The following is a 27,070-nucleotide window of genomic DNA, read 5'->3' on the forward strand; positions in this document are numbered from 1 at the left end:
AAGAAGAAGAAGAAGAAGAAGAAGAGGAGGCAAAGGCACAGAGAGGCAGAGGGAGAGGCAGGGGTGGGGTGCTTGGATGTACATGAACATGCCGAGAGGAGAGCGTGTGGACGAGCGATGACAGCCATGCTGAGCCCAAAGATCAGACAGACCAGGAGAGGTAGGACGCTGCGTTTTTTCGCTCTGCCTTCACATCCACAGTACCTGCCGGCTGCGTTAGCTGCTCATTCATCCACAATTAAGTAGTGACACATCATGTCATATCTGACAGGGACTATGATGGGAGTTCATCGCATCAGGGGGTGTGTTAGTGATGGCTTCATCTGGACCTTCATCTGCACTCCACTTTACAAATATATATATATATATATATATATATATTTTAAAAAGTGCCTTTTCTCCTATAATTCTGATTTTACAGGAGAATACGTCTGCAGAAACACTTTTTATCCACTCCATCTATTTTCCCACTGCAGTCACTACATTACTGAATGGAGCGGCTGGTCTGCCCACGCAGGGAAGCTCCCGCGTACATTAGCATTTTACTACAGCTGGCCGAGGCTGCCAGTGTGAATTCTGTTCAGAGGAGCGAGCGGCATCTCTAGTTTCATCACTGCTACGCTCAGCACTATCAGGCTGCCGTCAGCTGCTGCTGCTGCTGCTGTTGTGTGTGTGTGTGTGTGTGTGTGTACATGTACAGTACGTGTGAGTGTGTGTGTGCCTGCATGGATGGACGTATTAATATGTCCATGTGTGCCAGTGTGTGTGTCCTTCCTTCCTTGGCAATAATCTCCATGACTGCAATTATACAGCTGGATATGATTAAGATGAAATGAATAGCTTCCAATAACGGGAGAGTGATGTGCAAATCCTCCGCTGGAGCTGGCATGAAATTGGCAGAAAAGTGGATTAAATCTGTGTTTGCATATATTAAGACGGCAGGACAGATCTGACTGGCTCGATGAGGAGAGGGTGATTCACTGTGTACATTTTGTAAATTAGCACCTAATTGATTACATCACGTTTAGGCCGCGTCAAGTAACCTTAATGAGCTCGATGGTTTAGTGCAAGCAGCATTAAGTGTGGAAGGGGGATGCATGTGCATTTACAGGGGGGCCCAAATACGCAAAAAACATAAGGGAAAAAAAACAAGCAAAATTCAACGGCTGAAGAGATTAAAGCGACTCTTGTGACGCTGCGTGAGAGGCATTCTCCGCATATCTTCCGCGAATTCGTGCTTGGCTGCTGACGGCATCACATTTGTTGCACGAAGCCCATGAATAAACGGGTATGTGACAGATGTGGTGGTGTGGCGCAGACTCGGCTGAGGTTAAAGCGGGTCAAGAGAGGGGCACAACACTCACCAGAGAACTCTCTCTGACCGGCAAACCAGAATGTCAAAGAGGACACTCAAAATATGAATCAATAATATAAATGTGATTGACTTTTTAAAAAAAAAAAATGTATTGATCATTCATGGCTGCGACATTCATGATGCGAGAAGGTCAGTTGACAAGCTAACTAGCTTAGATATGCTATATATCAGCTATGACTTGTTAGAATTAGGAAGGTTAGCTTGTCTTCTAGCTAAAGTACCTGTCTAAAATGGCTAAATTGCATTATTTTTTCAGTTTGTAGTCCAGTAAGTTAACTAGGTTGCACAATGTCTCGCTTGTCTCTTTATTCACTGAGCTCCGCTTAAAAGAATAGTTTTAAATATTTTGGGAAAACAACTTATTCTTGGCGAGAGTTAGATGAGAAGATTGTCTGACAGCCCGGAGATGGTTAGCTTAGCTTAGCATAAAGCCTGGATGCTGGGGGCACCCTAATTAACACACTGTATCGTGTTCATTTATTCTGTACAAAAAAAACCTTTTTACAATTAATCCGATTTGTTGTCCAGAGCTACGCTAGCTGTCTTGGTGCTAATCTGAACCAATCTTCTGCTGGCTCTGGCTTCATGTGTGGCGTACGGACACGAGAGTGCTATCAGCTTTCTCGTCTAACCAAGAAAGCAAATAAGCGTGTTTTCCAAAAATTTGCTCAAACATTATTTTCCCAACTGATTATTTGGATCTGCCCCTGAGGTGTAATGAAACCAGTGCGATTATGTTTTCCCTCCAGAGCAACTCTTGACAGGAAACGCTTGTGTGAGTAAAAACCCAATTTGCTCCCAATCTAGGATGCCAGTAGGCAGATTTCTCTAACTAGGAATCAATTCATCAACGATATCTGCTCCATACAAGAAAAATCTGCTGTGCTACAACCAAGCTACATTAAAGCTGTAATAGGGTTCTGGGTGCATTTTTACTTTGGCTGGCACCAGAAATCTAGTAGCAGCTTTAATTGCCCACATATCAGCTGCTCCATTCTCTTGCTGCATCTTTTTGATCTGCGTTACCATGGTTTTTATGATCAAAGTCCTGCCATGTAGCAACACCCTGACATCCTGCCTTTCCGAGGCATATGAACGAACACCCTCGCCAGATAGACCAGATACTGTGAGCAAGAGCATGCTGCATGGATAAAAAATTCACGCACTGACACACTCAGGTAATGAGCATGGGGAGATGACAACATGCACAGAAATGCAGAGACGCGCGCACACCCGACGCTGCAGATCAGTGCTGCTCCACTGCAGCTTTCACGTACTGGCTGTATATTATTGGCCACGCCTCCAGCTTGTCAGGGAAGGCTGCCACGCACGCACACACACACACACACACACACACACGCACACACACACACATAATGGTTAACACATTAATCAACAGTGATAGGCTAACTGGAAGTTACGCACTGATGCACCTGTAACTCTCTTTGCCATTTTCCACAAGCCATAAATCACTGCACAACCAGATTAATGGAACTGAATTCCTCCAACATCCCTGCGTGCATGTGTGTGTGTGTGTGTGTGTGCCTGTGATTTAGCCATCAGTGTAGTATTGTCTAGCCACTGTGGAGTACCCTCCTTGCCAAGCTAATGCGGTGTGCATAAGGGCCATACATCCACTTCCTGCAGATGATAAATACATACAACTGCAAACTGCATTAAGTGGCATCACAGGGGCCTAGAGAGTGTGTGTGTGTGTGTGTGTGTGTGTGTGTGTGTGAGAATGTAGCACTGTCCCGCTTATGTTTTGATTTGTTCACATTGTAACATTACTTGCATGCTTGGATGAACTTCCTATGGACAAAGTGATTTAGGAGAAGGAATGAGATTAAACATCGGCGGCCATATTGCATTTGGGCAAATTGTCTGAATGTACAGCATGTACAACATGCTTAATGCAGCCGAACTTAAAAAACCTTGGTAGCATCTAGCCATCTTTACTTCACCCCCCCCCCCCCTCCGTGAGCGAATCCACATTCCATTGCCATTTTCACTGCGGGGGGGATTTTTGCGTATTTCTCTGTTAGCTCAATTAAAGCCTGTTTTTCCTTTTGCTGTAAATCGTACCTAAGCAATTCAGCGTTTTATAAAATGGTCTACAGAATACAGTCTGCTTAGCCCCCACGTCCATCTGGTATTCCTGGATATTCGGCGCCATACCCACAATTATTCATCCATGACCCTGAAATAACATGACACACGGACCAATTTACATAAATGATCAGTGGGGTGCGTCATGATACACAAACGTAGGCATACCATACATCTGCGCACAGAGTCAGGCTTGATGGTGGGCCCCCTATTATTTGACTCAGCCCCTCCCTAACTACTATCTGCTGTGAATGAATGAGCCGCAATTACGCTGTCTGTTTCAGTGGATTGCAGTGATTATGATGATATGAAGTGCCCTTTTACAGTAAAACAGCCTCTTTTCAGCATTGTAGCTGGTGGTTGTAGAAGTGACCACAGAGCAGCTCCACCCAAGTCAAGGAAGGTCTGAATCACTCTGAGCAGAAGGTCCAAATTGGCGCAGTGGGTAGTCGTGCATGGCACACACACACACACACACACACACACACACAGAAAAATCAGTTGTTGTGACTCAGCCGTGAATCATCGGCCAGTGTATGTTCCACTCCCGTGATCCAGACAGCTGATGTGTTAAACAGTGGTGCTCTTTTATGCTAACACTGGCAGGGTGAGGAAGGATGGAAAAACTTGACAGGACATGGTGAGGAAAAACAGAGGGGTGGAGGGGGACAGGGACGGTGAGAGCCACCTTCAGCCGGCGAAACGGTGGTCAGAGTTTTAAGGTTCAATTCACGCTGAGAACCTCTGCGCCCATGGTGTTTACACTGCCAATGAATCTGCTCCTGGTTGGTGTCCTTGCACTGGGGTGGGGGGGGGGGGGGGGGGGGGCGTGGGACTGAGATCTTGATGGTGATCGCACAATTGCAATATTTAAACAATATCTAGACGAATGAAGGAGCACATTTAAAGATGCAGGAGTTGGGAAGCCATTACAAAACCCAAGAATTGCACCTTGACAATTAACTGAAACCATCATTTTGGAGTGAAAAAAGCTCAAAACGTTAAAGAGACTGGGCATCAGCTAAGGTTTAACACACATCGGAGCATCGTGTGTGATTGTATGATTAGTGATACTCGTGATCCCAGCTCATATGGTCCGTATGGGTTGGCTGGAGGCACGACAAAAACAACGTGAAAGGTCCCTCATGAAAATTGAACATGCTGAGCTTTGATGCTGTTTTGAATGCCGCTTTATACACACTGTTGGCTAAACAGAACCAGCGTAAAGCGTTACCCAATCGCAAAAAGCAATTAAGACTGCTTTGCAATGCTTAGAAATTGTCCTCAACAACAATGGAAATAATTATATTTCAGAAATAGCTAACGAAAATGTGCCTCTAATCCAAGAACTCATTTATTTGACAAAAACGGCTTAAATGAGGAGCCCGCGGTGAGAACGAGGATCCTCTTTTGTGTGTGTGTGTGTGCTCTATTAACAGAGCTTTGATTCAACAGGACCAGCAGTGCTGAACGTAAGGAGGGAGAGATGAAGTAGAGCGCGTCAAAGCGAGAGAGGTGGAGGGAGGCGGGGGCAGGGAGGGCTGGGAGTACAAGAGCCGGGAAAGACTGGAATTAACACGAGCTGGATAAAATAAGAAGGGCCATTAAAGCATCGCCTGCAACGTCCATCAGATGTTTGGAGCTCATGAGGCACATCACACTCACTCGCACCCAGTCTCCAACCAAGTCGCTCAGGTTTTAAACATGTGACAAGACGCCCCCGAGTGGCAGGTCCGTTAAAGCTGCCTCTGCAATTGCTGCCATATTTAATGACCTTTGATATCCGATGCGAGTAGCTAACTGAATTCAGATAAAAACCTTCAAATGTCCAAGACTGGGTCCCCACGAATGAAAAAAACAACGACACATGACATCGTAGCATGACATTATTTTTCTTCCATGTATTTCATGAAAAACCAGGTTCTCACTTGAAACTCGCCACTTTCGGACGCACAGTCCAAAAGAAATTTAAAAAAAAATTAAAATAAAAATCTACTCCTTTTCCTGGAAACGATCAGTCCATCCGCGATTCAAACGGATCCTCCTCTGAGGAGCAACAGGCTTCGCGGGCTGCCAGGAAAGGCTGTGATGCCAAATACGAATGACGCCAGCCCTTTAAGCTGTATGTACGCTGGAGAGAGACAGAGATGAGGCAATAAGAGGAAAAAAAAGAATAAACATTGATTTTTCTTCCCCCCCTCCCCATCCATCCATCCATCCCCCCCCTTCTTCCCTCTGTGCCGTCTGAACGTTGATCATTTCTGTGTGTGTGTGTGTGTGTGTGTGTGGCACAAAACGTACACCAGCAGGGAGGATGTGTGCACAGTTGGTCTCTATAAATTATACATGATCATCAAATAGCATTGCCTTGTTTGCCTGGCCAGAATATAGCCCTCGTCTTAGCTCTGTGGCCTCTCCCGGTCCTTGAAACTTTGAAAGTTTATGTAAAAGTGTGTAACATAATTTATCACCCGGCGGGTCGTAATAGAAAATATAATGAACCTGAAGAGCAATGGTCTTTTTACGTTTACACAAGTCCTGCGCAAGTCTCAGCTGGTGTGACATCATGATTAAATATCGTCAAAAATGATACGCGTCACGTCTCTTAAATCTATTTCTTTTCCGCAGCTGATGTCATGCAAGGACAGTGTGAGTAGCTCAGTGGAGACAAACCTGTGCTATAAAGCTGCCACCCCCTCCCTTTTAGACGCGTCCTTGACTGAGCTCAGGTTACACACGTTTTTGTTGAGAGTGATTCAGTCAGCCAGTCCCATGTGGTCCCATTATCTCTGCTCAAAGGCCTCCGCTATTCTATTCGGTAGTGGCAACACACAATAAGTCTCTTCCAAGGACCTCTGAAATGGAAGGCGGGGATCCCTGTCACCTGAGGCTATGTGTGTATGTGTGTATGTGTGTGTGTGTGTGTGTGTGTGTGTGTATGTGCGTGTATTTTATCTGCTTTTTCTTATTATCTGGGCCTGCTGCCCCCCCCCCCCCTCCCTTCATCTAGGCGATGCAGCCTGGGGCAGAAGGTTGCATGTGTGTTCACAACTGAAGAGCCTGGCAGAGCGCGTGTGTGCATACAGCATACAGAATGAGGGACAAGACAAGACAACACAAGCCTCTATGAGAGAGAAAATGAAAAGACATGAGCCAAAGAAATGGAGGGAATACTGCAAATCAAGCAGAACCACCAATTCAATCCCCTTTAACCCCCACAAGCCCTCACTTTCCGCTTTGTGTGCACACAGAATAATAATAATGCTTTGTGTGTGTGTGTGTGTGTGTGTGTGTGTGTGTTTGCAGCCAGGTCCAAGAGCATGGTGATGGGCGAGGTGTCGCGAGGCTCATGCCGGCCGGCCTCCCCCAGCCTCCAGGAAGGGGCGCTGAAGGCCGGCTGGCTGAAGAAGCAGCGCAGCATCATGAAGAACTGGCAGCTCCGCTGGTTCGTGCTGCGCTCAGACCAGCTCTTCTTCTACAAAGACGAGGAAGAAACCAAACCACAGGTACCTCAACCCGAGCCGAGTCGCTGTTCCTTGGCTGGCGTGATTACGTTTGCACAATTAAGCGAAAGCTCCCACTCTCTGGAGGCCGGATGGACTTTTTGCACTAAAAACGCATGTTTACGTTAATGCGAGGCTGCAAAATATATTTAATATATGACTCATCAGCGTAAGCAGCAGGTGTAAAATGTGCAGCTCCTGTCAGCTCGCTTTATTTTCACTTTACTTTCATCCGGATGAGACGTTAGCTCGTTAAGAGTGTGTTTGAGGTGGAAGATAACTGACGACTTCTTCATCCTGCAGAGGAGAATGTGAGAACGGCGGCTGTAGCTCGGGAGGCGGAGCAGGGTGGCCATTAATCACAGGTTTGATCTCTGGCTGGTCAAAGTGCCCTCAAGCGTGACACTGAGCCACACGTTGCTCCTGGTGCGTGAATGCGTGGACGAAGAAAAACCAACATCTGCCATACACATGTAAAGCGATTTTACTGTTGCATTGTTGGTAATGTAGGCTTTGACAAGGAAGGAGGATGCATGGAATAAAAAAGGCAATATCGATTTTCATCCTTTTTTTCTTTCTTTCTTTGGGAATTGCAATGCTAAATCTTAAATCTGTTAAGAAACGCTAGCTGGTTTCTGTAACCCAGTATTTTAGGCTCAGCAACAGAGACGGTAACGTTTTCATTTGTCCTCCGTTGCTCTCATAATATGCAGGAGACTTCATGTTTAGATAATGTAATGCCTTATAAATATCGTCTCATAAAATAAACAAAAATAGATTTTATTTAGATCACATCCCCCGGTCATATTGTGCACCTATCCAACAATATATGCCAAAACAATGACAAAACAATATGACCGATTTCAAGCAACAATATCAGTCATACCACCCATCAGTCAATCAATTCAGCTTTTAGCGGCACAGAGCTAACGTTCATTAGTTAGCTAGCTAGCTAACAGCGCGGCACTTTGGTTATGACACGCCCACTTTTCAGCGTTCGAATCAAATTCCTCCCGACGTTACGCCCCGCCCGCCTGCCCCGCTTCACCCGGAAATACGCCATGAGATACTCTTAAAATGCCGCGTCATCTCGGCCTGACACGACGTGACAAATAAGCCTGACTGACTGATAACTAAACTCCACCGGCACGCGCTACTTGTACAAGCTTTTATTCGTGACAACCGATGAGAACACGCAGTGGTGACGGTGACTCACCGCACTCAGTGTGTTTGCACAAACAGCAGGGCAGCGCGTGTGACGCCTGGTTTCCTCCTCCATTACTGCGCCACCATAAAAATATTCACGGAGTAAACCCTTAATCGATCCCATCACTGCTTTTGATGGGGGACTTCTTCTGTGGCCAGGTGCTGACTCACACTTTCCCATTATGATTCTCATTTTCAGAGTTGTCATGCAGTACGGTAACTGGCCTGGACTGACCTCACACACACACACACACACACACACACACACACACACACACACAGAGTCATATAAATGATGTTGGGATGGACAGTCAACGTAGCTGACAGGGTTTACAACATGAGGCGATGATGTAATCCAACAACAGAAGACAGCAGGGGCAAGCCTGTGACACACACACACACACACACACATGCATGGCCTTTAGAGCATAATAATCATCTCTTTACATTCCTGGCTGAAATCGTGAAACACTTGTATTGATCTCTGCAGTCTTCACGCAGCGTGACTGCTGTTCGTTTAATGTAGGCAGGCAGCCGTCTGCTGTCACTGACGCTCAGTCCCTGTCAGCGCGCGCACACGCACACACACACACACACACACACACACACACACACACACACACTATCCACGCACAATGACGTGTTCCCCTCCTCGCAGTCTCCATCCTGTGAGGAACAAACGACTGACGGCTTTGACAGACTGCCTTTAATCAGAGCTTGCCAATACCCATCCAGCCTACATTGATTGGCAACTCCCAGTGGGTTCAAGTCACACAAATGGTTAAATGCACGCACACATAAGAATGCACACTTGTGCACGCACACACACACACACACGCACACACACACACGCACACACACACACATCCTCCCCCTCAGAGAGCAAGATGTGTGAGAAAATGTCACTCTGGGCTTTTTTTTCTCCCTCTCATCTAATCGATTGGAAATTCGAGGCTGGGAGTGGTAGTGGGTAGTGGGGGGGGGGGTTTAGGGGAGGGAGGGCAAATTGCTGACCATCCCCCCCTGCCAACATGAAAAGACGTGATAATTGGTCGAAGGGAAGGCAATACTGACGCAGGATCTATACGGGTTCTCTTTTTTCTTTTCATCAAGTGGGGATAAATCCACTACAGAACAAATGGGCTTCAGTTATCGGACAATAGATTTCTGTTGCTCCAAGACAAACACATGGCGGCCGGTGGAGGAGGGGATCATCAGTGCTCTGAATACCAAACCAGCCATCAGCTGCAATTCATTACACCCAAACCAAGATAAAAAAATAAAAAATGTCATTTTGAAAGTGGCGACACACGAGAAGCTGGTTTCTCCTCCATCTTTATTGCTATCAATGTGATATTTGGATGTAGGGACCATCTGTCATTCAAGCGGTGTGGGGGACCTAGGGCAACTCCAGCAGTCAGATGTGGAACCATGCACGTGTCTAATATAAAGGAAAGGTTCTTTTGAAGGGTGGCTGTTGAATAGATGGCAGCTCACATTGTTTTGAATGGCAAATTAAGCAAACAAGGATCTACAAGTTAACAATGTAATGGCACTAAAAACAACAGTCAAGTTCTAAAAAATGAATAAATAAATAAAAAATCCTCTAATGCAGAGTAAATACATGTTTTGTCCACTCGCTGGCAGCAGAACCAACTTTAAACACAACATCAACATGTTAACACCACATGAAGTTCTGGCAAACAGCAACATTGGCATTCATTTGGAGTTTCTGGATGTGTGGTTTAATATTTACCCTCCTTTTAAGCTCGCTTTTCATCAACTGCTGCTGTGGCTGGAAACGGTGAGACTGGACCAAAAACAGTAAAGTTGTGGGCCCAAGCGCTCAGTAGAGCTGAGGGGAACAGTAGGTGATCCTAAATCCTGAGTCCTAAATAGTCTCTGTCTGGTTGTTTTAATAGTTGGCAACACCAAATCATCAGATGGAAATTTTGGGGTTTTTTTTTTATTTCATTTGATTTATTAATGAATCTACAAAGCACATTGACTTTGTACAATTATAAAGTGCTGTGGGATTGAACAGCTGGCGATGGACAATTGGGGGTGGGGGGGGTGTCATTTAAAAGTATTAGAGCTCGGGTCTGACGGTTAGAGCTTCATATCGTGTTAAACAAGAGGAGTCTGAGGCGTGTATGTGCCCCAGTTCAAGAAGACCTACACACATGGTGCCAGTGTGTGATGTGCTCTGGATCCAGGATGGCGATTGGCATTTATGTATGCAGACCAGGTTAAGCTGTGTTTAACATGTGGGTTTCATATCGGTCGATCAACGTCACTCTGCCGCCAAGCTAAGACTTAGAAGAGGACGGCCTGTGCCGTCTTACACTGCTTGACTGTGAGATTTGTGTTCCTCTTCTCACTCATTCATCCCCCGGCCGGCTACTCGTGTTATTCCGAGCACATAGCACCCTTGGGAGCTCTTCCTGCCCTGCCCCTGCTCTCCATCCATCCTCAGCTCCCGCCCCTTCCATTTGTTGCCATGGCGACTAATGTTGGCGACAGCCCGGCCCTCGGGTCGAGGCGATTTGGCAGACTCCTCTCCCCGTTTGATGGAGGGTGCCAGTGTGCAGATTAACGGGGGAGCCGACCCACAGACGCTGGCATCTCTTCACAGCCCACTCGGCCTCCGTTCTCAGGGCTAAATGGGTATTGATCGGGATAATGTATTCTGATAATCTGTGTGGGTCCCTGTTCAATCACAGGAGTAGCTGCTTAAAATTTCAGAGGGGTTAAGAGTGGAGCGATCGGAAGAACGGAAGGAAAGGGGGGAGGGAGCGAGGATGAGAGGAGGACTGGAAGGAGGAAAAGGAAGAAGAAACATGACACCAGAGACATGTAGGGAAGGACACTAAGTCAGAGGGAAGGCAGGCTAATTGTTGGTGCTTCTGGCTAAAAAAAAGTCATTCTTTTTTATTAATTACACTACAGGTCTGCATTTGTGGTCCACACAGTATTAAAGATTACTGTGTCTAAAACTTATGCAAAGTTGATCATATAAACTCACCGGGTGGTAGGAAATCCTCTCAGTGACGTATAAGCAATTGGAGCCCAATATTCAGTATTTGAATGCCTCTCTTTCTCTCTATTTCAGGGCTGTATACCTCTGCAGGGATGCCAGGTCAACGAGCTCACGGCTAATCCGGACGAGCCAGGGAGACACCTGTTTGAGATCGTGCCAGGTGAGATCTCCAATAGCGGAATTACTTTTACTCTCCGGCTGTTATCCTGCATCCAGACAGCAGAGGGCACTGTTAGCCAAGGATTAGTTGCTCCTTATCCCACATGGCCTGACCTCAGAGCTGCTGACATGGCAGGTACATTAGGGTTTTTGCTCCAATAACAGAAAAAGAAAAAAAAAAGAAGAAGAAAACAAAATGTCCTCTCCATCATGGCGAGCTGCTCTGCGCCTGCAGGTCTCAGGGCTGTTAGTGAGCCGTCATGCTTCAGGTGTTGGAACCACACGGCGGCTGTTGCCTGCGGCCGATCGGCCTTCCAAGATTGTGCTCAATCAACGCGACGGCTTACTTCCACGTGCCTTTGAAGTGTGTTAGTGTATGTGTGTAGATGTCCAGGTTGCCATTCGACAGATCACACAAATGGTACAGCTTTAACCTCACAGTCCAGCCCTGCAATGAGACTGCGAGCCGGCCGCTGAGCTCAGAGGCACGAGTGTTTGCTCGGTGGACTCTTTGTGTTTAGAGTGCCCCCCCCCCACCCCCGACCCCCCGACAGGCCTTCGAGTCTCTGTGTGTGCTTTGTTTATGGCCAGTCAATATAGCAGACGGGTGAGAACCCCCTGATGAGTTTTTACAGACAGGCCTGCAGAGACAAGGAGACAAGTCGGGGAGGGTGGATAAACATGTGGGACAGCCAGAGAAGAAAGCATTCATGGGGGGTGGGGGGGGTAGGACAGGTAGGACGAAGAGAAGGAGGCAGGGCTTTGATTGTATTTCAGCTTGATCCAAATCAATCTGTATGAGTTCCGTTCGTCCCCTCTTCAACCCAGGAGCTGACGGTGTCTTCTGTTTCCTCTTCTGCTGGTGTAAATTTGATTGGTTGGCTCCGCTCCTCTTCCACTCTGTAATCGGCTTAAGAGCGACGAAGGCCTTATCCACTCCTGCTGTATGAAATGAACAGACGTTAAAGGTTTTAAGACTCGCGTTAAAGGCGTTGCTTCACGGAGGACAGGAAAGCAGCCGTCATGGCGTCACAACAGCAGCCCGTTTTTGCTACGGAGAGACAGCAGAAAGACAAAAAAACTGTTTGCTCTGGCAAAACAGTCATCATCACTGAGCTCAATGAGCGCTGATGATAGCCTTTTACACTGATGCCTTTAACTACAGTGAGTCTTCACTGTAGGCCACTGAAAAAGGCTACACTAAGGCTGATCGCAGACTGATGAACCCTCACTTCGAGGTCCGGCCAGTCCAGAAATGAAGCTGCAGGGTTTCTCTCGCTCTCAGCGCTCCTTTGTCCACTGTAATAGTAGCCTCGTCCTTCAAAAAGGAGGCCCGGGGACCTTGGCTGTTCATCTGGGTCATGTCGTTGACTGATGGACTTTGTTTTTGTGTGCGCGCGCAAGTGTGTGTGTGTGTGTGTGTGTGTCCAGCCACAGGGTAAATCCATTGGTCATGTTTATTGTAGAGATATGGGGCGTCCCAGCCTTGTTGGAAAAGGTAGATACAAGACAGATAGCCAAAGACGCTGAAACCCTGACACACACACACACACACAGTGCACTTCTTTATCAATGGCTTTACATATAGGCCTATGCTTATAGAAGCAGACTGAGGACATGACATCATGGGAAAGAAAAGCATCTTAAAACATAAGAAGCGACTGTAGCTCAGCTGGTAGAGCGGGCCCCTTTGCTGCATGTCACCCCCCCTCTCTGTCTCTCTCGACTGTCACTATACGATAAAGGCAAAACGCCCCAAAAACTCACGTGTTGGGAAAAACATGAAATCATCATTCAGTACGAACGTCTTATGGGCGCAAGCTCAGGGTCGTGGCCAGTAGAAAGATCTCCATGGCAACATTTATCAGGCATCCAGAATAGGTCGCCTACGTAAGGTCTGAGGTGGAGGCCTGCCTGCTCAAGGCGACGGTTGCGATTTCACATATCAATAAGTTACCATCTGAGGTGGCAAAGGCCCAATTTGTCCTGTGTTGTTCTTCACATTGAGATGAAAAAATGGATGTATGATTTTACATCAACTAGCCAACAACAGCAAACGATAGACCAGATAAATGAACAAGGCAGATGGCTATCACCAACCAATGTCAGTGTTAAGGTTTGAGTTTAATAATTAATATTACATTTAGGGTAATGACACTGATCCTAGACCAGCAATTAAATGAAACTTTTGCCTCGAGTTTATTCTAATGCATTCGTATTAGTGACACTGCAGGGGAGAACAGGGTAAGATGAACACTAATAATCTAATAATAAAGTGTTCATTTATCTGGTTAGCTGTCGTCCTTAAAACTCATTTTAGTCCAGTGTTCCTCTGCTTTCTGCTAAAAGTCATCAGAAATGAGCATTTAGTTGCTTTTTTTTTTTTTTTTTTTTCAAAAAAGAAATCTCCGGGACCCCCCCTGTTTTTCTCTGCTCGCGCATCCTTCTCCCCTTTTTCACCCCTAACTAGTTTGCATGCCTGACTTATCCCACGTCAACACATTTAACACAATACAGTCGGTTCTTTCTTGAATGTTGCTCAGTGGAAGCAAAAGTAATTTGCTCTTGGCATTTGAGTGAAATAACAGCAATCACTAAGCATGCATGCAATTAAAAATTGGACTCCCACCATGTTTTGTTTTATCTGTATGTGCTCCAGACGGAGCGAGCAGTGCACCCAAACAAAGCCGATTCAACAGTCACGTGCTGTGAGCCTGAACTGAGCTCGTAGGCATGAAGGAAACGGGCAAATAACTGAATATTTTTAAATAATCTTTGTATTTAACGGCTGACTCGAGTCTATAAAGCCCTCTGTTGTGGCAGTGTGAAGCAATTAAGCCATCTGGAAAACGGCACACACGCAAAACACACTCGTGCCTGTGCAAACGGGACAGCTTCGGCTAATTATTTATCGAGGACCGGCGCGGCCCACACACTCGCACCCCGTCCACGCAAGCGCAAACAAACATTTTTCTGCGTCTTACAGGTGCCATTTTACCAAGACGCAACCACATGGCCACATCAGCGTCCGCACGGTTACTGTTCCCTTCACTGTCTGACCTCTGTGGCCTTCAAAAGGCATTGCAAGTCAGAAAGTGAGAGAGTGATTTTTTTGTTTTTGTTCATCTGTTAAAAGACATGGTTCGACATTTTCCGGGGGGGGATACACTTTAAGGTCTTGCCAAGAGTTAGATGAGCAGATTGATACCACTCTCATGTCTGTAAGCTTATTAGCTTAGCTTAGCATAAAGACTGGAAACAGGGAGAAACCGCTAGCAGCAGCAGCTGCTGACATTTCAGTTTGTGAGTGAATTAAACAAACAGGATGTAACTTGTTAAAAAAGTTGGATTTCGTGGCGGTGGCAGGCAGATTTGGACAGATTTGCTTTGTGCTAGACTAAGCTAATAGCATGTTGGCTAGCTCTAGCTTCATATTTACGCTCAACAAGAAAGCAACTATACGTATTTCTCAAACGGTCGAATTATTACGTTCAACGCATTTCTTGGTGTAACCAATTTCCCTCAGCCCGCCTTTAGACTCTCAGGTTAGGGACTCCCACATTCACCAAAAGGCCTCTCTGGACACAAGTGGGTGTGAACTTTCACCTGAGGATTACGCGTCGGCGGGAAGAGTGAGAGTGATGTGACAGTGTAGTCGAAATGGGGAGTTTTTATGACCAAGATTCATAAAATAAAATAAAAACAACATCCCTTCTCTCTTCTGCAGTGTATACACAAACACTGACAGTCATGCTTTAACCACCCATAGGCACCAACCTTGCACTCTAAATATGGGTTAGTGGGATAATAAACATACAGTACTGTAAATACAGAAAATTCCAAGGATGTTATGTACATTGTATAATGTATTCACTGAGGATGCTAGTGAAGAGCCAAACCAAAAATCACATATGTACATATTGAATAATATGTACATATTTATGGTCATATTATGTGAGATAGCTGTTCTGTGTTTAGTTTAGTCTCCATCCTTGTTGCTAAGCGATCATTGCTGGGGCAACTCTCCCGAGATTACCCGTCAATCCAACAGAGAAGGCAGGACCGTCGCAGCTTTTCTTGAACCTTGGATTGATAAAATACTCATCGGTGGAGCGTACAGTATTTCTTTGTCTGTTCAGTTACAACTGTAGAAAGTTACGCCTGCGCTTGTTAATCAGTTTGGATGAAGCTACAGAGCTGTATGCATGTAGTTTTATTAAAGCGCACGTCGGCTTTATGCTGATAGTTTAAGTGCCATTTTCAAGAAACAGATGGAGCGACACACTTCCTGTGAACTGCAGGATTTTACCTCTTCAAATGTATTTAAAACAGCAAATGGAAAAGTTTTTACAAACTGTTGGCAGGTTGAATCACTTTTGTGTGATAGCAGTCAGTGGCAGAAAGTGGCAAAACAGATTTTGCACAGAATATTACGGCCTTACAGTTGAGTATGATCCTGCAATAAGCCTGACTTAAGGAGGAATCCAAAGTCTGGACAGCCTGTATCTCAGGGATTGATTGGCATTGTCTGTTTTCTCGCTGTGTGTGTGTATACAAGTTTGTTTGGCAAAGACTGGAGGACAGCCCATCTCCCTGCTACTGCACACACACACTCAGAGAGAGAGAGAGAGAGAGAGAGAGCCTTGTTACACTCCTCCTCAGGGATTTGCTTCTCCCCAGGGGGGCTGAGGGAACAGACCTGCTGCCCGCACTGCCGACTGAAAGGAACAGGAAGAAAAGAGTGAATGAATGGACAGAATGAAATGAGTGAAGGGCAAGAAGTGGGACTCGCTTGACGGGTTTTTTGTTGTGCGCTGGCACCGAGCATGCCTCACTGGCAGGTCCTGGCCGCCGGTGCTACCTGCGTACTGATCTGCGTCCAAGCGGACTTGGTGGCGGCGGAGGAGCCGCTCCATGCCGCAGCTTTAGGCCAGAGCCAGTCCCAGCTCCGGCCCGCGCCGCTCGCTCAGACATGGGGCCGGTCTGCTGCAAGCCGGACAGACTGAAGAAACAACATCTCCAAGGTAACGGGAAAGAGATGCTGGAGATTTTTAACTAGCGTAGTGGAGTGCCCGAGTAGCTTTGAGACAGATGGAAGCTCAGATATTCAGTATGTTTAGAAGAACCTCGTATTAAAAAGGTTTGTTGTTCCTGCCCATTAGCTAATGCTTAATTTGCAAGATAGGGACATCAGATATTGTGATTACTACACATTTAAACAAAATCTACCTTTGGAGGATCATTTATTTTCAAATTCTCCATGGATCAGCAGATAGACAGCAGAGTTTTACTGCAAAATGACTTTTGCTTGTGACCCACCTACTTCTGGAAGAGGACGAATTGTATCCCGACATAAAGAAAAGTATTTGGTTGTATAATTCCTGTCTAACAACTTTTTTAGGTTAAGGTTTCTTCTTTTTTCTTTTTTTTTGTAAAGATGTATTGCATCTCCTCCTCCACCCTTTTGCTTTGACCTTGGTATCTAATTAACAAGGCAGGAGGTATACTCAGAATGGGTTTTAAGCAGCTAATAACTGCTTTTCTTGCCAGCGTGACTCTGGTTCAGTGTCGGCTGTACTACGGGAGCTTGTTGTGTCCACAGCAGTGCATGCTGGATGAAAAACATTTTTAGATCGGATGTGCCTTTGGTCTGGGATTCCCGCACTCACTGGGAGGTCACCCAGGTGTACCTTTAGTCTGGCCAATGTTGTATGTGTATTTTGAATTTCCTATCCCAGGTATTTTTCATGACTTCGTGTCCTTTCTTATTGTTTCTTGCACAGTACATGACTCAGTGACTTGTGAGCTTGAGCATTTAAGTGTTACTGATTCTTGTGAACTGATCATTAGACAGGACGGTGTGTGCATCCGACAGTCCTGAATGGAGGGTTCAACATGCTGAGCCGAACGTCTGCCTCGCTCTCTCTCATGCATAATACCAATAATAAGCAGCGCAGAGGTCGTATAAAGTTAATCCCCAACCGATTCATAGCGGCCAATCATCAGTCACATTATTAATAGAGGACATTGCCCGAGGGACAACACACACCAAACACTGTATGAACTGCATGGCCTTTGCTGGGCTAGAAGAGTGGTTAGAGACACTTTATGGTTGCTAAGCGTTCATAGCCCTCTCATAGCTTTCATTGAGCTGCTAAATGCTAAAGTGTGACTAAAAAAAACAACGAAAAAACAACTGTCTCTACGTGACTTCAGCAAGTGCTTGAAGATCAAATTTAAAGGAATTGTTTGGCATTTCAGGAAATATTCTGAGAGAAAATGAGCTTATCTTAGCATAAGGACTGGAAAACGAGGGGAAGCAGCTAGCTTGGCCCCTCCAAAGGTAAAAACCTACCAGACCAGTTACAGGTTATTTCATTGGTATGTTTCGCTCAAAAAGTAGTGATATAACGACCAGTTTCGGTGGTTTTACGGGGGTTTTACTGGACTATTTCTTGGCCGGGCCATGCTAGGTTAGCTGTCCCCCACTGCTTCCAGTCTTCATGTGGCAAGAAAGCAAATAAGCATTCTTTCCAACTATGCTAAACTATTCCTATACTCGCAGGTTGCTGTGGAGAGGCAACAGCTGAGGCCTGATTTATAAATGTATGTGTCCATTTGTCCTGTAAAACAAAATATGGGCTTTACAAGCAGCTTGAACCAACCAGCCATTAACATCGTGACATCCAGCTATCAATCAGTCTTCAACTGTATGTACAGCCTGCCTATCCTGCCTCACGCAGAAATACGTCACCATACGGAAGTTAGATTCTCTCGATGCCAACTGTAAGAGACAGCCAGTCAAAATGTTGGCATTCAAATCAGCTACTTGAAAACAGGAAGAAGTGGAGGTGAAAATGACCCCGCGCCGACCATCTCTCTCTCCTCACTGACAGTTTAAGAAGCCCACACCGCGACACCAGAAAAGATTTCAGCACTGCGCAAAGCGACCTGTCCTCTTTCCTGTCCTCGTCTCCCATTCAACGGCGTCTGTGAGCAGTCTGACATTTAAGAATTCTGAAGACTTACAGCTTCGGGTTCTTAAATGCCAGACGCTCAAGAGGGCCCGAGCTTTCCGCGCACATGCTGCAAACATTCAACTGTCTCGCAGGCTCAAATGTCAGCCTCCGTCTGATGATCGCCACTCGGAAATCAAACGGATCTCCGAGACGTTGAGAGGAAAACTCTCTGTGAAGCCTGCAGTCGGTGTTATCTTAATTGGCTGCAAACGGGATCTTTGTACTCCTCATCCACCGAGGCTCGGACGTTCCAACAGTTTTGGTCAATCTGTCGGCTGTGTTGTGATTGATTTATGTGTGTGTGTGTCTTATCAGGGCGTGATTCATTGAAGAGGCAGTAGTTGACGTGGCAGGGCTCCTTAATGTCTCCTCTCTATATTTTGAATCGCACTTTTAATTGGCCCCTTGCTCTCAAACTGAAGCACTCGTTTAGATTGTATTGCACATATTGGTACACACCCCGTACGTATGCATTAATGAGGGCAAAATATGAAATCATGCCCAATGCCTCAGTTAACTCTTTCCGAGACACTGGAGCACATCTGAGGACAAGACCACGGTGTGTTGTTCATCATGACAGTGCGAGTTTGCAAAGCTGGCTGACAATGGCACTTAGCTTTATGGCGCCACTGTTTATATTTGGATTCCCTTCTCACAGCTAAATGACTGTGACATCAGTGACTGTGACTGTGGCAACAGCCCCATCCGACACTAATGGCTCAGGCAAACGGGAAACAGATGACATATTCTCCAGATTATTTAAATGTGCAGCAGAAGAAAACAGTATATACGCAAAGTTGTTGTCTACGGTGTTAATGTGTTTTTTTTTTTATTATGTAGCAGTCACGTTTCACACTATTTTGCTGTTGTAAAAGAAAAAGCAACGATGCCCAGCAGTCTTATTTCAACCTGACGTCACTCATAATGCCTTACAATTCTAGTTCAATTCAAGTATTTTGCAGGCAGCTGTGAGACCTGCATACCTGGCTGGTGTTCATGAGGTCAAAGAAAATGTAGAAAATGAGGCTCATTCTACTTCTGCACTCACTGAACGCTGCCAAATGCAGCTAAAGGCCTTAAATGAAATGTGAACTGGTGCCAAATGCATAACGGGACAATTGTGCCATCTAGTGGTGAGAAACCTTTATAGCACATTAGTTTTAATCTGGTGTTAACCCCAGACACAACTAATTGGGAGGGCATTTGTTTTAATTAATACATTAAAAGCTTTTTTTTCCCCCCACGTTAGTTCAACAACATTGTTGTCCCAAATTCAGGCATCAATTTGTGAATTCATTCATATATTGAGCGTGTTGGGGCTGCTTCACCTGTTTGACCTCTATACAAGATTCACAAAATCACGCAGTTTTGACTGTCCTTACTCACGACAACGCGTTTGCCAATATGAAGCGAAGCAGCAAACTGCATTTAAAACACATGCACGGATTAACAACACACAGCTCGAGCTCTTGCCAGCAAAAAAAACAAAACAAAAAAACACATCTGCAAACTTGCACTGCCTTTTTATGGTGTGTTTTGCTGCTATTTTTCTGCTGTCTTTTTGTGAAAAATACCTGCTGGCTCAGGGTCCGTGATCACCCCGCCTGGATGTGCCTAGTTCAGTATCTGCGTGCTGGCTGAAACCCAAACTGCCACAGTGGGAACCTGCCTCAGGGTGCCTGTCCAATAAGGCGAAAGCCTGAGAGAAATGCAAACAATTTAGGTCTCTGACACTGAAGCTTACTGTATAGTCCATAGTACAAATTAGGGAATTTGGGAAGCGGTTCAGGCAGCTGAGACATGATGTATGGAAAAACTACAATATATATATATATATATATATATATATATCTACTAATCAACATACTACTGGGTTTGTTCTATGATAAATGCCGGTACTTCAAAGAAAAAATAAATGTTTGTAATCTCTGGTGTACTCACCCCTGCTCTTGGCCTCCTTCTTCCCCCTCATTTGTCCCTACAGGTGGAACAGGAGAGAAGGACCGGGCACCGATCAGCCATGAATCCTTCCTGCTCATGGCAAACTCCCAGACAGACATGGACGACTGGGTCAAGGCCATACGGCGGGTCATCTGGGCGCCGTTTGGAGGAGGTAAAGCCAAACCTTTGAACCGAAACATGATCACTTTTAAAAACACAGACGGATAAAATTCAAGGCTGTTTGAACGCTAACAAAACAAGAGAGAGTCCAGCGACGGAAATGACAGAACTTTGCTTGTTCAGATCCTGTTCGTCACTGTGGTTGAAAAGACAACAACCAGCAGTTCTAATAACATTTTATTCAAATGTCTTTGCCAATAATCATTGAAAGGACCGAGGCCATAAACCAGGAAGTCCTCACTTCCTTTCTACCTTGTAGGCTCCAGAGATCTTGAAACAAGAATTTGCTGGTGAAATTGGAAAAGACTACAGTCCACCTCTCTGGTGTGTCTATATTATACTGCGTGACTTACAAACTTGAGCCATGAAAAGTATCACCTGCCCCTACTGTGTCTCGTTTCTTTAGCCTGCAGTTAATTCTCACCCTGGCGTCTGGATTCCTGGTGTCCAGCTACCATACCTGACTGGGGAAATGTGATCAGAGTTTGGCGTCAATCTATACCAGTTTACATTCAAAAGTAGTGGACAGGGTGCTTCTATTGGGTTTCTCACTGCGGCGAGTAATAAACCACAAGGATCAGCAGAGAACTAATGCACTGGATGCTGTTTAGCCTGTGAACTTCAACCCAGTCAAGATGAGTTTCTTTTACTCCTAAAAAAAAGTCTATTTGTCGTCTCCATGCAGCCATGAGCCTGTGGTTAATTCTCACCCTGTCTGCTTTGGTCTGGCTGTCTAACTAGTGTACTTGACGGGAGGCCAGAAATATAACCAGGCCTGTCTGGGTGGGAACTGGGACATAAGGAGCAGCTGAACAGCACGGTGTTGGGTTACAAGGGAGCGGTATATTAATCGGGGGGGGGGGGGGGGGGTGAATGTAGAGTAACACACCAATGATACAGTGTATGACATCACTGGTCTCATTTTAAACTTGATGGTTAGCATTTCATCGTTATTGTCCGACAATCACATAAAACAGAAAGAAAATCCTTTTATTTGAGAAGGTGTAAACTAAAACTATTTGGTATTTTTTTCTTGAAATTAGCAGTTTTTAACAAAGTTACTGTTTTGGTGTTACGGCACATTTACTGTGGTGGTTAGTCTATCCCTACTTTGTCCCTCTCTTGCATTCCCATCACATTCTCCAATTTCCAGAAAAGAAATACCCGCAATCTTTCAAAACCAAAAAGGTTGTTTAACAACACACAAACACAAAGGCATTTCCTAAATTCTCAAAGACTAAGCATTTGGATTAAAAAAAAAAAAAGAAAAAAAAAGATTTTTAACCCGTTTCCCAAATTGCGGCTCTCCTTCCTGATCCAAACAAAGACAGTAGCCAGAAATGGCATCGACGAAAATGAACATGTTTTAATATCAGTTATATTTTTTTATATTTATGTCAGTTTTTTATTATTTTACACATTTATATTTGTCTTGTGCCATACAAAAGGTAAGGGTCAAACAATATGCCTACATGAGAGGCACATGTAGCAACTATATAGACATATACTTTATACAGCAACATTTTGTCAGGGCTGTGTGTATGTTGGCTTCTTTTTTGCCCCCTGGGGGCCAAAATTATGGTTAATGCAGCTTTAATTTTTTAAATACTGTAAAGTGTCCTTTCACACTGTTCTGGCTTTGAAACAGGGTTTAATTAAAATGTAAAAAACTGCAAATAAATTGTGGTGAGTTAATGATAATTTCTGTGCATTTGGGGGGGGGGGGGCAAGGCTGTGTGGGGCCCCCTTAAACATACCTTGTAGATACACCCCTGTTCACAGATGTAATACAGTTTCTCTTGGGGGGAGGGGGGCATCATAATCAGCAACATTCATAAAAGATGGTGGTAATCTGTTATCCGCTCGGTTAATGCTGCCTCATATGTCCAGCCTCCCTCTCAGATTCACGGGGGTAAGTGGGGGGGGGGGGGGGGGGGGGGTCTGTCTCGCGGTTCTCGGTCCAGAATAGATCTGTCGCCAACTTGTAGACCGTTCGTTAACAGCAGCACGGCGGTCACAGCACGCTGACCCCCCCCGCCCCCCCCCCCAACCCTGTCTGCAGCCGTTCGTCTGGGCTCCTCCGTCGTTTTCTGCGACTGCAGCAGCAGCTCTGTCCGCGAGTCCGCGAGTCTGTGAGTGCCGGACTAGTCCACCAGTGGAGTCAAATGCCTGAACCGGAATGGACGAACTTGGTGAAATGTGGGTTCGGGGTGTATGAGAAGCGCCCCTTCTCTCTGCTGTGCAACGCCTGCTCGGCGAATTACTTGGATTACTGCGAGCTGTCGGCCAGCTGGGACTGCTGCAGCCAATCAGCAGGTAACAGCGGTTCATTAGCCAATCAAGCCCGTTCAATCATTAAGCCTCCATCAGTTCTTTTAAAGATGACAAGAATTATGGAGGGGGGGGGGGGTCTTTGATATACTGTTTAACCAGTGGTGGAGTGTAAGTATGTACTGAAGTACAACTCTCTATACTTTATTCTATTGCAGTACATTTCAGAGGGAAATATTGTACTTTTTACTCCATTACATGTATTTGACACCTATAGTAACAAGTTACTTTTGACATTAAAAAAAAATCATATGATGCACTATACTATACTACTAATCTAGTATTATACAAAGTATCTCAAACTGGCCCCACATTGAGGAACTACTATTAAAGTGCTCTTACATGTATTTGTTACTGAGAAAAACCGAACAACATAATACTCTTTAATAATACGGCATTGCATAATGAGTACTTTTACTTTGGATAAGTACATTTTGCTGCTAATAGTTCTGTGCCTTTACTGAAGTAACATTTTGAATTCAGGACTTTTAGGATCTGAGTACTTCTTCCATCACTGCTGTTTACATATTTATACTTTCCCTTTCTTTCCGTTTGTAGCCGCTGCCTGATTGGACAGTTTTTTGGACCAACAGGCAAATTTTGGGCAAATACAAGGAATATAAGTATGGGGACTCTCATGGTATAATAAGCTCCTCACCCACCAAGGGGTTAGAGATTCTTACAACTATATATTTATATATATGTACAAAATCTAATGGTGATGCTAGTGATGTTTAGATATACATTTTGTACATAGACAATATGTCTAAAACTATAATCTTAAAACACCTGTATTTGTTCCAAACTTCATAACAACCCAGTGGCTGAATGAATGAATAATCTGATGGTAAGTAAGTAACAAGCAAGTATGTTTCCTCCATCTGTCCCCAGGGATATTTGGCCAGCGTTTGGAGGACACAGTGCAGTATGAGAAGAAGTTTGGCCCCCGGCTGGCCCCCCTGCTGGTGGAGCAATGCGTGGACTTCATCAGGGAGAGGGGTTTGGACGAGGAGGGTCTCTTTCGGATGCCAGGACAGGCCAACCTGGTCAAAGAGCTGCAGGAGGCCTTCGACTGTGGAGACAAGCCTCTTTTTGACAGGTGGACAGAGGGGAGTGTTGTTTGAAGCTTTCTGAGAATGAAACGATGGAGCATCCTGTAGACTTTTTCTTTTTCTGCACTCTCTTGCAGTAACACAGACGTCCACACGGTGGCATCATTGTTAAAGTTGTACCTGCGAGAGCTGCCTGAACCGGTCATTCCCTTCTCCAAATATGAAGACTTTCTAACCTGTGCACAGCTTTTGGCCAAAGATGAGGAGGAGGTATGTGCAGTATACCCAGTGTGTGTGTGTGTGTGTTCATGTATGTATGTATGTGTGTGTGTGTCTGTCTAACAATTGTTCAATCCGTCTTTTATCAGGGGGTCCAGGAGCTCGGAAATCAAGTTAGCACTCTACCTCTACCTAACTACAATCTCCTCACGTACATATGCAAGTAAGTAAGGAACAAATGTCATCAGTTTTCAAGGACCATGTCTGTTTCTGCTTTAGTTTTTGACTTGGTAATCTCTCCTTAGATTCCTTGATGAGGTCCAGTCCCACTGTATTGAGAACAAGATGAGTGTCCAGAACCTGGCCACAGTATTTGGACCAAATATCCTTCGACCCAAGATGGAGGACCCAGTCACTATCATGGAAGGTACGCACGATGCTCACTGAAGTAGTGACTGAATTCATGGTAAAAATCACTGCAAACTAACTGGAAAGTCTATTAAAAATTCCACACCACAATGCACACAATCACATTACACCTTGTAGTATTAGCATATATATATATATATATATATATATATATATACATATATATACATATATTTAACTTTGTATGTGCTGGATAAAAACTGAAATACTTCCCCTGATATCCTGTCTGACTGTGATCCATAGGCACCTCTCTGGTCCAGCACTTGATGACAATCCTCATTAGGGAACACAACCGTTTGTACTCAGGGAGGGACCAGGAGGGACTCACCGTACCCCAAACAGAGCTCCCTGTCCAGGGGCATCAGCTCCAGCATCGCAGCCTGGGAGCCTGGATCTCAGAGGAAGACCTCCAGAGCTGCCCGGTCTCCAACCCCGACCAAGAACTGCACAGCAGCGCCTCATCTCTGGATGCCAAACTGTGTGCTGCCGTCACTCCCACCCAGACCCCTAACCTGAACCCTGGACCAAAACTGGGGTCTCCATCGGGGAAAGGAGAGACAGTGGTCAGCCCAAGTAAACAAGCCAAGGCCATTCCTTCCTGGAAATACACTTTCAAAAGCTCCTCAGCGCCTCGTTCCCAGCCGCAAGCCAAGCAAAGCAGCAGCGGCAGCTCCGTGGCTGATGTCACGAGTGTATCTTCTGGTGGGGGAGGAGGTGGAGGTGGAAGTGGAGGTGGAGGTGGAGGTAACTGGCTCATGAATGGTTTGTCGTCCTTGAGGGGACACCGGCGCACGTCGTCAGGCGAGCGGTCTGCCCGCGATCGCGACTCCACCGGCTCCTCGCAGAGACTGTCCACCTACGACAACGTCACCTCTTCCTCTAGCATGGGGAGCGTTCCAAGTGTGGCCAGCACACCTTGGTCCACATCCTCCTGCGAAATCTCCGTCCCTGACTCGGGAAGTGAGCCCTCAGCGAGCCAGAACTGCGGAGTAGGGGGTGAAAGTGGGGAAAAAGGGGAGTGGATGGAGAGCCAGAGGGAGATTGACAGAGGTAGGGACGGAGGGATGACGACAGACCCGAGCTCTGAGCAGGACAGTTGCGAGGCCATGGAGCTGTGCAGCAGCAGCGCAGCCTGCAGCGAGAATGGAAACATGGCCGTAGCAGCCGGGGTGCCGTCCATAATCATGTCCGAGGATGGAGATGGGACAAATGTAACACTCAGCAGTCTGGTGGAAGGACTGAAGGACGAGTTGAGGAAACAGAAGACTGCATACGAGTCCAGGATCCAAAAGTAAGTCCGGGTTCCTAAACTGCTCAAGGTGGGGTCAAGCACCAAAAACACTGGCTCCTACATTTCCCACAGTGCAACTCAAGCACATTTTTGTTAAATGCCCACATATTTCAAACTCCACACGCCCATTTTGTAATGAAGGCTTTATGTTACAGGTTTTAACACACAGGTTTGTAGATCCACCTCTGGCTCTAGATCATGTACGAACCTCAATGTAAACAGTTCCAAGTAATCCAAAATAATTTCTCTTCAGATATCTCAAAACCAGGGATATATAATAAAACGTGTCTAATGCAGCTTTAAGTTTTGTCCTAATACCTTTAAAGGTGAATGTCAATGACCTTTGCTTCCTGTCTGTGCTGTGCTGCCTCCCCTCAGACTGGAGGAGTCCAGTGCTGCTCTGTGTGCACAGATGGAGCGTTTGGAACAAGAGATGGAGCAGGAAAGGAAGAAGCAACGCATGCTGGAGATCAAACTCCGAAACTCGGAGCGGGCGCGGGAGGATGCAGAGAACCGCAACCGGCTTCTGGAGAAGGAGATGGAGGATTTCTTCTCCACACTGGGAGATCTGGCCCTGGGTGCAAGGACTAGTGACATTTGATACGGCAAAGCCAATCGATCTGTCTGTGTCCAAAACTGTCAGGGTTCATATTTCGAGGGCTTGGGTGTCGTTCAAGGGCTCGCGTCCTCCTCGGCGCATCAATGCGTTCCTTCAAAAGAAGAATGAAACAAGAAAATAAAGGAACCGGCCTTATTTGTGTACATTCAGGGCAAACTCAGAGGGAACTGAAATATGGAGTTGACAGAGGAAATTCTGAAGGACGCAAACATCAAATCGGGACTGACTGTGTGGTCCTGGTCAGAATCATCTCCGCTGAGCACCGAGCGGTTTTGACTTTCTTACGCATGCTTGAAATGTAACGTCAAGACTTGCAATTACACTCCTTGATGAGTCCAGGGTTTGTCTTGTGAAGGCAGAATTTTAACAGTTCAGGTGCCTGTATGTGACCGGTGGAACATGATGTAATTTCTCTGACATTCTCTATACTGGAGAGCACTGACTTCTTCAACCACTACTTTATAAGGACATTACGTGAATGGATTTCTTGCTGAAACTGCAAGACTCGTTAGAGACGTTAATGTTGAATGCAAACAGCTATTTACCGTTATCTGATATTTATCTTTAAGAGACAGTTTTGGGATAATACACTTATTT

At 45.6% G+C, this 27,070-nt stretch overlaps 1 protein-coding gene across 1 annotated transcript; it reads left to right on the forward strand.

Moving 5' to 3' along the window:
- The first annotated feature begins 117 nt into the window (after nucleotides 1-117).
- arhgap22b (Rho GTPase activating protein 22b) lies at nucleotides 118-26,455 on the forward strand. The gene is made up of 10 exons (XM_070926869.1): nucleotides 118-160; nucleotides 6,791-6,990; nucleotides 11,306-11,393; nucleotides 20,396-20,524; nucleotides 23,755-23,962; nucleotides 24,053-24,185; nucleotides 24,284-24,357; nucleotides 24,440-24,561; nucleotides 24,807-25,854; nucleotides 26,233-26,455. Exons 1-10 carry the CDS (start codon nucleotides 118-120, stop codon nucleotides 26,453-26,455), a joined length of 2,268 nt encoding a protein of 755 aa, XP_070782970.1.
- Nucleotides 26,456-27,070: the final 615 nt, after the last annotated feature.

Source organism: Enoplosus armatus, chromosome 20 (assembly GCF_043641665.1).
Source record: "Enoplosus armatus isolate fEnoArm2 chromosome 20, fEnoArm2.hap1, whole genome shotgun sequence".
Lineage (NCBI taxonomy): Eukaryota > Metazoa > Chordata > Actinopteri > Centrarchiformes > Enoplosidae > Enoplosus > Enoplosus armatus.